Consider the following 16344-nt stretch of genomic DNA (forward strand, 5'->3'; position numbering starts at 1 on the left):
AGTACCAATGATAAACTTCTAAATAGAGAGACCCCAGATCCCTACAACCATGTGCGTGGTTTTCTCCAACCCAATTCAGCAGCCCTTGTGCAGGTTCAAAGAAGAAGACAAACAGTTGCATTGATCACGGCGGTTGGTGTGAGTATAACAAAGAGACAAGGGCACTGGGAAGGGAGAGGCTGAGAAAACAGTGGTGAGTCTGGCAATAAATCCTTATTTTTGTGTTTTCCAAAAACACTGGATGAAGACAAAATCAACACTTTAAAGCATCAACAGTTTGCTGCATTAATACTCTAGTCGACTGCAAAATGTAGAATACTCTAGTCGACTGCAAAATGATTGGGTTTGGGTTTGGTTCTCTGATCATGATCCAAACTGCACTGCCACACGGGAAATCCAGGACTCTATTAACAATCCTTGTGATGTTAATGTGAGTTTTGTGCATCTTCAAAGTATTACCTGTCAGGCCTCATGCCTGGGAGTGACATTTATAACCTTTGTGAACAAAGAGATAAGTTGGTCATTGTGGTATTTCTAAATCAGGAAGCAGGGTAGTTACTGGTGGTGCAGAAAGTATGACATGCTTACCCTGACCTCTAAGTGACAGAACAGTACAAGTAGTGACCAAAATGTTAGGACTTCTGGGAAATGGTAGTAAAGGGCAACTTAAGTCATTCAGTAAATAATCATGCTTAGAGAAAAGAGAAAAAAATAAGATACAGTTTGAATTTTGAAAGAGAGAGACCTAACAAATGTAATGAACATTAGGCATAGAGTTCTATGGAACCCCGAGTTTTATCTGACCTATTTAATCACCCACTGGGATATAACTTCTCCACTTCACATCTCTAGGAGTTATTACAATTTGTAATGTGTCATCTGAGCTGAATAAATGGTCAATGAGTCAGTATAGTGATTAATACTCCATAAGAAATTTTATGTGTAATAATTTTATACATTTCTATTAAAATTACAGTAAAACTTTTTGCAATATAAATGTTAAGAGAGATACAGAAAAAAATGAGTATGCCGGATTTAGGTTAAATATCTGTTTAAGACAATCAAAAGGCAGTTTTTTGTTTACTTCTCTTCCTTTGACTTCCATTTCCTGATTTGAATTCAGCTGTCATTTATCTTACTATTTAAGAAACCAAAGTAGGTTTTCTGATTTCCTTAGATATCAGTCTGAATCCCAGCAACATAAAACCAGAGGATAACCAGCTATATACTTATTTAGAAAACATCGTTATTTATACAAGCGCTTCCACTTCTAGAAAGAGACCACCAGCTTTACTGGTGCAGAATAAAACAGATATTTAAAACAAAAATTGAAGCAAGGCACAGAGAATATTGATAGCAATCGGGATATTTCTAGCACTTACTATGGGAATGAACTGCCAGTAACTGAACCACAAGGACCACAATGCAGTAAATTTCCAGGATGTAAAAGTAGTCAGTTCAAGTACATGAGTCAAGAGTAGCATCATGATTAAGAACTGTGGCCTTGGTGTCATTCTACCAGGGTTCGAATCTTGTCTCTATCACTTACTAGCAATGTTGATAGTAAATAAATTAGTGTTCTCCTCATCTGTAAAGCAGGGCTAATAATAATAATACCCACCTCACAGGGTTATCATGAGAGGATTAAATCACATAATCCATGTAAAACGATTTGAAACACATGATCACATAAAAGGCACTCAAAAAGCAAGTGCCATTAATAACTTTACTATTATTTTCTGGAGTGAAGATTGCATTGCCAAGGATCAAGCAATAGATCAAGATCCACAGACGAACACTAACAAAATAAAGATGGACCTCCTGGTGGGATAAACTGAGATGACCAAAGGATTCTCCTTATTCTCCTCATAACTACACATTTCCATGTATCACATAAAAATAACAAACTTGCACAAATTTTTAATAAATAAAGGCTGATTTAGTTAATTTGGGTTTCAGAGTAACGTTGTATCTCTTTGAGAAAAAAGCTGACTGATAGAGAATAGTGTATTGGTGGCAAGATAAACTTTTTGTATATGTTTCCCATAAACAAGTAAAATAAAACAAATATATCATATACCTTGACAAAAGACCATGATCATAAATGGTTATTACATGTTTCTTAAAGTATAAATCCTGAAATGCAAACAAGTTCTGACAAAATTGTCTCTGTCTAGGCTTTATAATTTGTCTTTTCAAACATATATTCCCAAGAACAGGACAAATTTCTCTTAAAAAGTACAACAGAACCTAGCATGGTGCCTTATACTTAGGAAGCCTTCAATAAGCATTTATGATGCAGTTTTGAAATCAGGTAGAAATAAGCTCAAAGTACAGCTTCTACCCATACTAGCTGAGTGATGCTGAACAAATTGCTTACCCTCTTTTCGATCTTAATCCTCTTATTTGCACCATGAGCCCGAAAATACATAAACCACAGAGTTTTGTGAAAATCAAATAAGGAAGCAATATGCAAAATATCTATCTGTACAGTGTCTAGACACAGCACTCATGTCATCTGCAAATGGGGAGCATTCTAGTTTTTCCTTTCCAATCTGGATACCTTCTAATATTTTTTCTTCCCTAATTGCCCTGGTTGTAACCTCCAGTGCAATGTTGGTAAGAGTAACAAGAATAAACTAACTCAAAAATAAATTTATCCAAGGATGTACAAGACCTGAACAACGAAAACTACAACATAGTGTAGAAAGAAATTTTTATAAAGATCTAAATAAATGGAAAAATTTCCTGTGTTCCTGGATTGGAGGGGTTAAAATCATTAAGACAGCAATACTTCCCAAACTGGCCTATATATCCAATGCAAACCTGTAAAATTCCAGCTGCCTTTTCCTGCAGAAATGAACAAGCTGACTTTAGAATTCCTATAGAAATGCAAGGAACCCCAAATAGTGAAAACAATCTTAAAATAGGAAAATTAAGTTGGAGGACTCACACTTCTTGCTTACAAACTTAATGCAGAGCTACAGTAATAAAGACAGTGTAGCACAGATGTAAGGATACACATACAGGTCAGTGGAATAAAATTAAGAGTCCAAATAAACTGATATATCTATAGTCAAATGATTTTCAACAAGGGTGCCACAATCATTCAATGGAGAAAAAAGGTTTTTTCAACAAACAGTGCTGAGGCAATTGGATAGCTACATAACAAAAGAATTAATTTAGAACCCAACCTCACACCATACGCAAAAATTAACTCAAAAAGGATCAATGACTTAATTCTAAGACAGAAACTACAAAACACATAAAAGGAAATATAGGTGTAAATCTTTGTGACCTTGGATTAGGCAACAGTTCAATTGATAAATATGGACTCCATTAAAATTAAAAACTTTTGTCACAGGACGCTATCAAGAATGTGAAAAGAAAACCCACAAAATAGGAGAGAATATCTGCAAATCACCAATCTAATAAAAATACAGTATCCAGGATATATATAAAGAACTTTAATAACTCAACAACAAAAAAGAAATAATCCAAATTAAAATGGGCAACGAATGAATATAAAGAGATGTTTCTCCAAAGAAGATGCACAAGTGGCCAATAAGCACACGAAAAAAATGCTCAAAATCACTAATCATTAGGGAAGTGCAAATCTGAGCCACCATGAAATACCACTTCACACACACTCAGATGGCTATAACTGGGGTGGAAAAAAAGGAGAATCACAAGTTTTGGAGAAGATGGAACTGGAACCATCATACACAGCTGGTGGGAATATAAAATGGTACAGCCACTGTCAAAAATAGTTTGGTAGTTTCTCAAACACTTAGAGTTAACATATGTCCCAGCAATTCCATTAAATGATGAATGGATGAACACATGTTGTATATCCATGTAATGTAATATTATTACACCAAAAAAGGGAATACACTATTGATACATGCTATTGGATGAACCTTGAAAACACTGTATTAAGTGAGAAGCCAAAAACAAAAGGCCATATAATGTATGATTTCATTTATATGAAATGTCCAGAATAGGCAAATTCATAGAAACAAAAAATAGATTAATGGTTGCCAGGGGATGAGAGGAGAAGACTGGAATGACTGCTAACAGTTATGGATTTCTTTTTTGGATAATGGAAATGTTCTGGAAATAGTGGTAATGGTTGCACAACATTGTGAACACACTAAAAACTACTGAATTGTATCCATTAAAATAGTGAATTGCACATTATATGAACTTTATCTCAATTTAAAAATTGCAGAAAAACTTGAAACTGGATCATTCCTCCCAAACTCCACATCTAAATAAATGGAAAAATTTATTCTTTGTGGGAACATATACACATTGATTCTTACTTCTATACTCCCTCAATAATGCCCCAAATGTTTCAGTGAGCTAACACTTTTTTGAAATCTTTAAAATTCTGATTCTCTGTATATCTCTTCTAACTTCTACCATTTCCTCTCTAGAATAAGCATCTTAAAGTGTGTGGTTTTGAAGAAACACTGCTCACAAGCCTACATATATATATATACATCTGTAGCTATATGAATCTCTATATTCATCTACATCTACATCTATTTATATTGATATAGATGTAGATGGATAGACAGATATAAACAGAGGGAAGGAAAGAGAGATGACAGATAGGCACATATCGGAAATACACTAAGAAATATTTTCCTAGTATGAAATGACCTGCTCTTTCACAGACTTCTTTAGAAATAGTGATTCATTTATTTGTCAAAATTACACCACCATGTGTATTAAATAATTTGCTCAGTAGAGAGCATTTACTGTAAATCAAGTTATTTACTTATTTTTATATCTTAACCCTTTTATATTCTATATCAATGCTGATATTCTACCAGTGAGAACTTACCCTAAGCATGGGGCCATTTTGAAAGACATGTGGCTCATCACAAACCACACAGTATTCATTCAATACAGGGATCCGCTGTTCAGCAAACTCAATTGTCTGAATAAAACAATAAAGAGAAATAATTAAGTCAAGTTCATAAATAATTTGAAAACCTATTAAAAGCTAAAATATTTCCGCAATGGATGACTTGGCTCATACCTGCACTAGGAAGCCACGGTCTCGTATTGGAATGCATTTGGCACCATTTGGCTATAAAAAGCAAAGTAAAAGAAAAAAACAATTTTTTAGCTCAGAGAATATATGAATTACAGCCTTTGAGTTTTTGCAACAGTGAATACAAGTGTGATCTAAGGTCAACTGTAATTATGAATTAAATCACTGATTATGACATCAAGATTTTAGAATTTCTTTATAATATACTTTCTGCCATTACTACCATAAGCCTTGTCTAAGCTAAACCAATAGTATTCTTAATTTCTGACCTTCTAGTAAAAATGATTGGCATTTTTAAATGATCACAAAAGCTCATTTTCTCTACTACTTTTTGTCAAATGCTCCTACCTCCTCATTTAGACTATTTCCATCTTATTTCACAATGAGAATTATTCCTCCAAAGATATATGAGACAGCTACTGAGGGGGTACAACACTAAACTATTGTACTGTATTAGGCTTAACCATACAGGAAGATTGTAAGACATTTTCTTTTACAGAATATGTGAAATTATCTTTCTTAGGTGAAACTGTCATGGGAAACTTTCTATGTTAATATTTTGACATTATTTTCTGTGTGTCCTTACTGCTTACTTTTGATAAGAAATGGGCTTTTAGGGACTAAAATTATCAACATACTTAAATACACTTTCTTAACACAAAATATAATTTTATGGTATCATTTACAATATAATTTTAGAAATAAAGCTATATAAGAGCAGCACAACTTTCTGATAATGTATCTTATTTTTTTTTCAATTTCATCTATTACTAGGTATATCCATATATATGGTTAAGAGTTAAGTATACCCTTACCCCAGCGAACACATGCATTTACTAAAAGAAAACAACATTTTTATCAACTATTTTACATATTTAATATACATAAGATAGGTCTGTTTCTTTATCTGAAATCAGCTATAATGCTGATCACTCCAAAGGTAAATTCTGTGTAAGACTGACTCCCAATAAGTACCATGCAGAGGACTTAAGTTTGAATATAGTTACCTTCTGGCCCCATCTCCATCAAAAAACTTCAGGATAAAGTGATTTCAGTTTTAGAAAGTAGACACTGAAAGCAGCTTTAAGTGAAGCTTAAAGTAGAAGTAGATGTTACTTTGCTCTACAAGTTACGATGTTCATAGGCAAATGTTCTTATATGTATATATAAAAGGAAGGACATTACTCTGAATTTAATTATTAGACAAACTTTGTCCTCCACTACTTATGTATGAAAACTAGAGAACAGATAAACCTACTTGATAAAACATTAAAATGTCCTGCTTGCTTAAAAGGATCGGCTTTGTGGATCCAACTGACTTCCTTCCATTTTTAGCAGCATTCATGACCATGACAGGAATTTGGACTTAGACCTTCAATCAATAGCTATATTTATTTTTTCAGAATCAAAATGAACATTCCAGTACTGGTTGCCAGTGTCTGGCATGCTAAAATAATATCTAAAAAGAAATAAATATCTAAATATCTAAAAAACAAAAACGAAAACGAAAATCTTGCTTCTTTCCTCTTCCAGGTCTTACAAAACAAACCAACAAAAACCTCTCCTGCACCTTAGCTAACATTTAGGAACTCAGGATGAAAGTATTTACGCACAGCAGGCTGGGAAGATGACGATGAAGATGGTGTTAAGATACCGATAAGCCCTGAGGTAAGAGAGAGCCTCCTGCCCTCTGCGTTAGGTTCCTTGAAAAGCTCCGTCTTGGATGACTTGGGAGCACTGGAGTAAGACTTGCTGAGCAACTTGTGGTTTTTCAGTCCATACAGCTCTTCCATTCTGAGATTACTGGAGTAAGATCTGCTTAACAGTTTGTGGGGCTTCAAGTTGGTATTGTGCTCGCATCGCGGGTCTCCAGAACAGGACCGAGTCAACAGTTTGTGCGACTTCAGAGTGAGGCAGTCCTCTTGCTTGACAGCTGCTGGGCAGGGCCGGTTCAAGAGTTTGTGTGACTTAATGGCCGCCACGGCCTGCTCAGCCCTGGGGTCGCTGGACAGGGAGCGACCAAAGGTCCTGTGCGACTTGGCGGCACACACATCGTCGGTCTTGACGGTACTGGAACAAGTCCTCCGCAGCAGCTTATGTGTTTTGGAAATTCCATCTTGCTCAGATTTCAGTTTGGACTTGCTTTTACCACAACCAGGGGGAGGATAACTTGGCGACCTTGAAAATGGAACAACAATTAATACAGGGGAAATCGTGAGTATGACACACTGCGGAGAACACCTGGTAGGCGCAATCAACTCAACTCGACCACAAATACCACCTCGTTTTAATACAGCCCATCCAGCTCAAATAGCAACCGCAAGTATGGGCACAGTAATCATATGGACTGAACTGAATTATGTTTTTCCTGCAAAACAAAAACAGATTATCAGGTTTTGGGCCCCTCCTGTCCCAGAACTCTTTGCAGAACTAATTTTGGTACAGAAAACTCTATGTGATGAGAAAACAAAGAATGTCATTTTAACACATTTAACCATGTTAAGAAAACGAACACTCTGAATGTAGAAATGGGTATCTATGCTTTTGATGGAATCGACAGAACTTGGTCCGTTCTTTGAAGTCACACGGAAAATAAATGAATGCCAAGACTATAGAAAGAATGCTCTGAAGTACCTAACCATGGAGCAGCACATGCTCAGAAGTGAGGAAGACAACAGAGAAGTCATCTGCTACCCACCTGCGCAAGGTAGAAAATAAATGCAGGGGAGATTTCACCTTCTTCTCTGATAGCTTCTTATTGTGCAGGCAATTGGATTTTTCTTTGCTCTGTTTCCACTGCTGTGTAACAAATGTCTGCATGATCCTGTCAATCCAAAGTAACTCTGTCATCACAGTTCCAAGATGATATGAGATTTCCGTATTATGTAGAGAATGTATTTATCAAAGGAAAATAAATGCATAGTAATTGGTGAGATTATAATTTAAAATCATACAAGATGTTTCCATGTGTAGGAAAGCACCATGCAGAAAATTTCTATGACTTTATTGCATTTTGGTTAATAACTCATTAATTACTGTTATATGATTAATAACATAAATGATTAAAGAAGTGGATAAAATAGGGGCACTTGGATAGCTCAGTTGGTTAAGCGTCTGCCTTCAGCTCAGGTCATGATCTCAGGGTCCTGGGATCAAGCCCCACGTTGGGCTTCCAGCTCAGTGGGGAGTCTGCTTCTCCCTCTCTCTGTCCTCCCCTTCCCCCCACCGCTTGTGCTCGTGCTCTCTTGCTCTCTCTCTCTCTCTCAAATAAATAAATAAATACCTTAAGAAAAAAGAATTGATAAATAATAGGCTATAAAGAGATTTAGAAGGGCAGCCTTTAAACAACATTAGCCGAAGTTCTTTAGTCAAAAGGAAGTTCTGAATTATTTTGCTGGTGACAGAAACACATTTTGGAAATAATGTTTGATATTAACTATGATTTTATCACTTAAGATACAAGTAAAGTCAATTTCTTTTTACGTGATTTGCTTATGCAGTTTTCTTCATGAAAAGGAAAAATAAAATGAAACTGTGAAATCGTTAAGTAAAAAGGAACCATGTAAAACTGACTCTATGGAGAAATATGAAATGAGCAAATTTTCTCTCTCTGCACAGCCCATTCACTTTTAAATACACTGTTTTTTTAAACAAAACTATGTATCTTGGGGTGCCTGGGTGGCTCAGTCAGTTAAGTGACCAACTCGTAGTTTCACTTCAGGTCATGAATTCAGGGTCGTGAGATCGGGTCTGGTCTGGGAGCACAGAGTCGGCTTGAGGTTCTCCCTCTCCTTCTCCCTCTGTCTCTCCCCTGCCCAAATGTGCATGTGCAAACTCTCTCTAAAATAATAAATAAATCTTAAAAAAATATATAAAATTAAAAATTAAAAAAAATTGTGTGTCTCTAAAAGCTTTTAGTTACTATCATAAAACAGGAATTTGGCAACTCCTGATCTCAGTATTTTCTAAGTCAAGACGACTGCCCACAACTGCTTCGTGGCAAAGAATCCTGGAACATCAGCTGAGGACTTGGACACAGTATTGTTTTCTGAGAAGGGTCCCTGACTGTGACAGCTTCTCGGATTCCACCTTTCAAGTGGCAGTGGCAGAGGGTCTGTTAAGACTGAGACTCAAGTAGATGCGAAACTTTACGATTAAACTTTATGTATACAATAAATTAAAACATTCTGATTTTCTTTCAAAAGTCAGTTCAGCATTGCCTGCTTTTCATGTTCTTCTCAGTTATTTCTAACACAGATTGCTTTTGGAGCAAAAAAAAAAAAAAAAAAACCCACAAAACACAAAACATTGGTACCAATATTTACCATTTATAATATACCAAGGAGTAATTTATATAACAGACTTTTTTTTCTTTTAACTCTCAACACCCCAGAGAATAGTAACTATTATTCTACACATTTCACAAATAAGGTTAAGTAAGGTTAAAGACTGAAATTGTCCCAATTTAGCCTGGTGATAAATGGCAAAACTGCAACATGCATTATGCTATCCAATATGGAATGACCTATGTTAACATATGCTACTCAAACAGGTGTGACTCTTAGCACTAAGACCATTATTAATTTCTCAAGATCCTCAGTTTCTATCAAATTAACATCGATCACCACAAAGTACAACCTCAGACTTACTACCCCTGGCCTTTAGTCAGCGAGCTTAGATGAGTTCAGAAGAAATAGTCATTTATGGAATATTTGGGGGCCTTTTTAGCTACAGAGGTAGTGAGGAAGAAGGGGATAAAACTGCAGTCTATGATGCAGGATTCCAAATTTGCAGTAAATTCACCTTCAAGCTCAGGCCAATGGAAATTTTTTTTTATTTAACATTTTATTTTTGAAGATTTTTTTCACCCAAGATTTCAGCATGATTTAAATGTAACAGTAATATTAGGATTTTCATTTGTCCCTATATCTAACCTGCAATCTCCAGTGACATCACCCTTTGCACCAAGCAGATTCAGATTCTTTTCCTCCTATAAAAAAGTTGCCATTCCTATGCACCATTCCCTAAGAAACCTAACAAGTGCTTTTCTAATTCTTGATAGACTAATTGGAAAAAACAAAAAAACAAAAAAATCACAAGTCAATAGCTAAAGTTGTTCCAACTTTCATACTACATTAGCATTCCAAAGTGTGACCTCAGCATCTGAAACCAGTAATTCTTCAACTTGGGCACCCACATCTCGAGATGTTCTTGGATTCAAAAGTTGGGAGTTAACTGTCCTGTAAGAAAGTCATATTTAATGTCCACCGTAATGTGAAATATACATATGAGCACATGCGGTGTAATGAACACCTCTTGATAATGGAGAGCCACCAAGAGATTTTAGTACTCACACCGGTGTTTGTTTACTATTATGCTGGTACAATTGCCATTGGTTGAAAAAAGACCTCAAAGGTCAATTACACCAGACAATGTCTTAGTCAGTTGCATCAACAAAGGTCCCAAGGTAGTTCAAGCAGAGAAAAGGGAGTATTATGTGGGCAACGCTATGATTTTCTTTATGCTGATTTCAAAAGGAATAAGCACTCAAGGAGCCAGTACTATATTTAACCTGTGGTGGTCTAACAGCTCCAGCAAAATAGCATCATGCATCAAATCAAAATAATGTACTAATTTTACAAATAAAATTTGAGTGTTTTACTTTGATTTACACCTCAGTTATAAATTGAATTTTGTTTTATAAATGCAAACTCAACAGATGAAGAATTTACATCTAATTTTATGTTTGGATATATTTAAGGCAATAGTGGAGATTTGCAAGGCTTTTTTTCCTTTTAAAAACAACTTAAATTTGATCAATGCAAATTCAGCATCAAGTCATACATAGTTTAAGAGTATTTCCATGGCCTGTGCCATGTTTAGCTTTGGAATGACAGATACTCTATATGAGGCTGATCATTACACTGTTGACCCACTACTGTTTTGGGTCAGTACTTATTTTTTCTTTCAGCCTCTTTTAATGCCTTCATGTTTTCCCAATATTCATTCAGTGCCAAAAACATATCCCAAGTCTTACATAAAACAAAAGGATACCTACGATTGTATGAGAAGCAGATTGGTGGATGGATCAAAAGTATTGATCTGGGGTCAGATTCTGGCTCTATCACTTTCTCACTATGACCTTAGCACCTTGCCTAATCTCTCTGGGTCTCGGTTTCATCATCCAGGAAATGTGGATAGTAACTGTACCTGCTGGATAGCATTGTGGTCAAGATCAAGCAAGTTAATGTAGGTAAAGCGCTTACAATAGTGCTTCACATACAATAAGCTCTGCGTATGCATTTGTGCCTGCAATTGTTAAGCCTGTCTAGTTGCCAGAAACACACCAAATAAAGAATCAAAGACAAAGTTTAATGAGTGTTTCTTATTTGCTGAAAACAAACCAGAGCAATAATAACAAAGGGCCTAGATTTTGAGTCTGCCTTCCTAACTTGCTATATGTTTCTGGAAAATAACCTCTTTATATTTCAATTTCCTCTTACGACTTATTGTGAGGATGAGATCAGATTTTTGGAAATCATGTGATTTCAGACTAGAAAGGATCACATGCAAACCCAGTCACTTATAATTAAGGAAAAGCAAATTAGATTAAAAATTAACAGGAATCATTATGAAAAAGTTCTAGCCCATATACTAAACTGTTCATAGAACTAAAATTTATCCATATAAGTAATTAACCTTTTTAAAATGTTAAACATTTAGATGGAAATATTAATAAAATGTTACATATTCTACAAAGTGATTAAACAATGACTACAGAACACAGCTTTCCTTAATTTCTCAGAGTTGGAATTAATACACATCATTTCTTTTTCTGAGCCCAAACAATATAACTCAGACATCATTAAAAGGCAGAAAGTCATATATTCCAAGATTTCTCTGTTTTTATAATTCTTCTCTCCTTTGGATCAACTTCACTTCACTTTTTTAAAAACGGGTTAAGTGGCTAACAAAAGTACATAAAGTAAAAACTATGGGCTTTGGATGATAGTCAGGCATCAATGTACATTCATCAATTCTAACAAATGTACCATTCCAGTAGGAGATGTTGATAACAGGAAGCCTATGCATATGTGGGGACAGGAAGTATATGGAAAATCTCTGTATCTTGTTCTGTTTTGCTGTGAACCTAAAACTGCTCTTAAAAAAATAAAGTTATTAAATTAGAAAAAAAATTTAAAAACAAGGAAAATTGCGTGATGGGAGAAAACATCACAGGAGGGGGTAAAAAAGAAAAGATGTGCCAAGGTATGGTGATAATCAACTTGGATGGCATAACATAGAGGCAGGCTCCATGCTTAGCTCCAAGACCTATAAGACATAGCTCAACAAAGAAAACAAAATCCAATTAAACTAGAGGGTATTATGCTAAGCGAAATAAGTCAATCAGAGAAAGACAAGTATCATATGATCTCACTGATATGAGGAATTCTTAATCTCAGGAAACAAACTGAGGGTTGCTGGAGTGGTGGGGGGTGGGAGGGAAGGGGTGGCTGGGTGATAGACATTGGGGAGGGTATGTGCTATGGTGAGCACTGTGAATTGTGTAAGACTGCTGAATCACAGACTTGTACCTCTGAGACAAATAATACATTATATGTTTTAAAAAAAAAAAAAAAGAAGATAGTAGGAAGGGAAAAATGAAGGGGGGGAATCGGAGGGGGAGACGAACCATGAGAGACTATGGACTCTGAGAAACAAACTAAGGGTTCTAGAGGGGAGGGGGTGGGGGGATGGGTTAGCCTGGTGATGGGTATTAAAGAGGGCACGTACTGCATGGAGCACTGGGTGTTATATGCAAACAATGAATCATGAACACTACATCAAAAACTAATGATGTAATGTATGGTGATTAACATGACATAATAAAATAAATTAAAAAAAAAAAAAACATCAGCACCTGGGTGGCTCAGTCATTTAAGCATCTGCCTTTGGCTCAGGTCATGATCCCTGGGTCCCAAGATTAAGCCCCAGGTTGGGCTCCCGCCTCAGCAGGGAGTCTGCTTCTCCCTCTGCCCCTCACTCTGCTCAGGCTCTCTCTCTCTCCCTCTCTCTCGCTTGCTCCCTCTCTCAAATAAATAAATAAAATCTTTAAAAAACAACACACACACACACAAAAACAATTCCAATGGAAAAGTACACCTGATCCTAGTACAGAAAAATGAGAAAATTGCTCTTTTAAGTGCTTATAAGGAAACCACTCTGCATTCTATAATGTGCTAAACATATGTTGTAAATTGAATTTAGTTTTAGAGATGTGCAATTTTAAACATTAAGGGTTTATTATCTAATTTTTATATGTTCATATTTAAACCCAACATTGGGAATATGCAAGAATACTCCCTTTACCTTAATTTCCTTTCAAATGTGATCCACACATAACTCACATCTGAGGAATGTCAAGTCATAAAAACTTAAGACAATTCTAGAGCTCCATAATATGTAAAACTCTTGATAACACACACAAGCTTCCTCTTACAACCATAATCTCAAGTAAAATGACCACAGTAAATCCCCATTTAGTAAATGAAATAAAAGTTTCAAAGTACTTTCTCTTAGAAAATTGCTCAATAAAGGCTAATAATGTCTGATGCCCAATTAAAATTCATTAAAATACAGGTGAACACATGAACTGAATCATCGTTGAGGATGCAAACCATGTGTTTAAATAGATAATAATCTAATGGTAAATTTAAGTTGAAGTAAAATTTGCATATTCAGAAGAATAAATAATCCTTTGGGAATTCTCCAGTAATACAAATTCTTTTTTTTTTAAGATTTTATTTATTTATTTGTGAGACAGAGACAGCGAGCACAAGCCGGGGGAGGGGCAGAGGCAGAGGGAGAAGCAGGCTCCCCATTGAGCAGGGAGCCTGATGCAGAACTCGATCCCAGGACCCTGGGATCATGACCTGAGCCGAAGGCAGATGCTTAACCGACTGAGCCACCCAGGCGTCCCAGTAATACAAATTCTTATAGCTGATATATAGCACAGGATTTATTAAATTTATATTTTGACTATATGCTACCATGTTTTAAAAGTCATTTTGACTGGGATAATTTTATGTTCATAAAATATAAATTCATTCATTGCATTAGTCAAGGTCCGAAGAGGAAATAAAGGGTTTATTTAAAAAAGGAAAGATCATTTCAAGAGTGTAAGTACAGTAGCCAAGCACAGTGCAGTAGCACAGGGCAGTGGCTGCCAACTGTTACCACCTCTAGGCCCCAAGGAACAGGCAGAGGGAAACTGTAATGGAACTCAGTAAGAGAGAGAGTCATGCATAGGCTGTGGCCTAGAGCAGAGAAGAAAGCTTCCCTTGAAGGGCTAGTCAACTCAAGGTAACCTCTTAAGAGTGGAAATGAAAGGCAATAAATACTCCTTTTTTATACTGCTTCCTCCTCTGTTGGTCGCATTCGAGACACAGCAACACATTAGAACCTGCACCCACACAGATCAGCCTCCACAGGTGAGGGCAGGTGTTGCAGGGAGGAGAGTGAACCCACGTCGGCAAACAGAAGGACTGCGGCTGCTTCGAGAGGTGAGCTCTGCCAGCTAAATTACTGATGCAGCTCTTGGCATCGGAAGAGTTCCTCTCCTGAGGCGCTCACTTCAAAGAGCTCTTATTTAATAAGAAGGTGGGGAGGGCAGTGAGCAAAATGAGAACTCAGCTCTCTTTCAAAGAAATTTATTTTTTTATTCTTGGGAAACTTACTTTTTCAGCTGATGTCCCAATCCAAATCGCTCTTTTGTAGAAATCTGAAAGACATCAACAGTGGGCACTGCAAAGGAAAAAATAATCAGTCAATATGTTGAGCTGAAACTTAACCAACAGCCAGGAAAAAGACTGAAAAGTAATATATATGATACACTCTAATATGTACACATACATAAATATATTATACATTTACATACTATATAGTATATAAGACATATTTATATACACATACATATTTAAAAATAGCATATACACAGTTTTATACATTGCTATTTATGCTTTATATATATAGATTTTGGAGATCATTCTTGGTCATTAGAAAACAAGGGTAGAAGTAAGAAAAATCACTCAGGAACTTATTAAAGTAATTGGCAAGAGATACTGTGGTCTGGGTCAGTGGAGGTGGTGAACTGTCTTTGTTAACAGGACATTCTCAGATCACACGTGCTCCACATTGGAACCAAACTGGTATCCCCAATTTCCTCACCCCCCGTGTTAGCCGTTACTCTGGGACACAAACACTCCACTGATCAAAGAAAACTGTTGTTAGTATCATTAATCAGTTCCTTTTCCAAAAGCATGCTAATCCTTAGATAGACTGAGGAACAGAGTGGACATCACTCGAATCCCTCCTATCCCAAACCCAGGGCTACAGAAATTCAAAAATGAATAAGAAAAATCCTAACATCTTGAAAACTCAGCAGAATTATTTTTTTTTTTAAGAAAAAGATGACAAAATTGGAACATGCTGTGCTCTCTCTTGAAAGATTTAAGAAGACACAATCTATTCCCAGGTAGGTGGGAAAAGTGACTAGGGAGATGGAGGCAGAGAAACAAAAGGGACCTGGTTTTTAAAAAATGCAGAAAAATCCAAAATGCACTAGAAGAACTGAAATTGTCACCAGAAGAAATTATATAAGATACACAGAGAGAAAGAGAGAAAAGAGAGATAGGAGACATAAATGTTTACCCAGAATATATAAATTATTCCTACAAATTAATGATACAAAGACCAAAACTTATTCATACTATGAATGACTAGAAAATAAACATCAATATTTTATCAAAATGATAAATCTTCTAGGGAAATGTAAGTTACAAACATTGACTCAACTAGTAGGATAAAATCTGGATGACCCAAATTTTAGAATATACTGAAAGAGCTAACAAGATGTTACTTTCAAAAATGTTTCAAGATTCAAGTGATAAAACTTATACTACTATTAAATTAATGAAATTAATTATTACTATTAGTTGCCTTGAGTGTATTCAGATGTTAATAATCAGTGAAACGAGATGCAGAGTATATGGGGACACTGTACTACCTTTATAATTTTTCCATAAATCTAAAAATGTTTTATATTAATTTTTATAATTTTTTTTGAGAGAAAGAGAGAGAGACAGCAGGAAGGAGGGGCAGCGGGAGAGAGAGAATCTTAAACAGACTTTACACTCAGCGCAGAGCTCGATGCACGGCTCAATCTCACAACCCTGAGATCATGACCTGACTCAAAATCAAGAGTTGGACATTTAACCAAC

General features: G+C 35.9%; 1 protein-coding gene across 3 annotated transcripts in view; it reads right to left on the bottom strand.

The window, feature by feature from the left end:
* Window positions 1-16344, bottom strand: part of PARP8 (poly(ADP-ribose) polymerase family member 8) — a 173076-nt gene that overhangs the window by 39131 nt on the left and 117601 nt on the right. For all 3 annotated transcript variants that reach the window (XM_028098057.2, XM_028098058.2, XM_088023513.1), the window contains 5 exons: window positions 14803-14869; window positions 7764-7889; window positions 6679-7243; window positions 5051-5101; window positions 4853-4948 (listed from right to left, as the gene is read on the bottom strand). In XM_028098057.2, the coding sequence (XP_027953858.1) occupies window positions 4853-4948; window positions 5051-5101; window positions 6679-7243; window positions 7764-7889; window positions 14803-14869 (905 nt within the window). The remainder of the gene's footprint in view (window positions 1-4852; window positions 4949-5050; window positions 5102-6678; window positions 7244-7763; window positions 7890-14802; window positions 14870-16344) is intronic.

This window comes from Eumetopias jubatus, unplaced genomic scaffold (assembly GCF_037043125.1).
Source record: "Eumetopias jubatus isolate StellerSeaLion01/CBP00866 unplaced genomic scaffold, mEumJub1_p1.0 scaffold_5, whole genome shotgun sequence".
Lineage (NCBI taxonomy): Eukaryota > Metazoa > Chordata > Mammalia > Carnivora > Otariidae > Eumetopias > Eumetopias jubatus.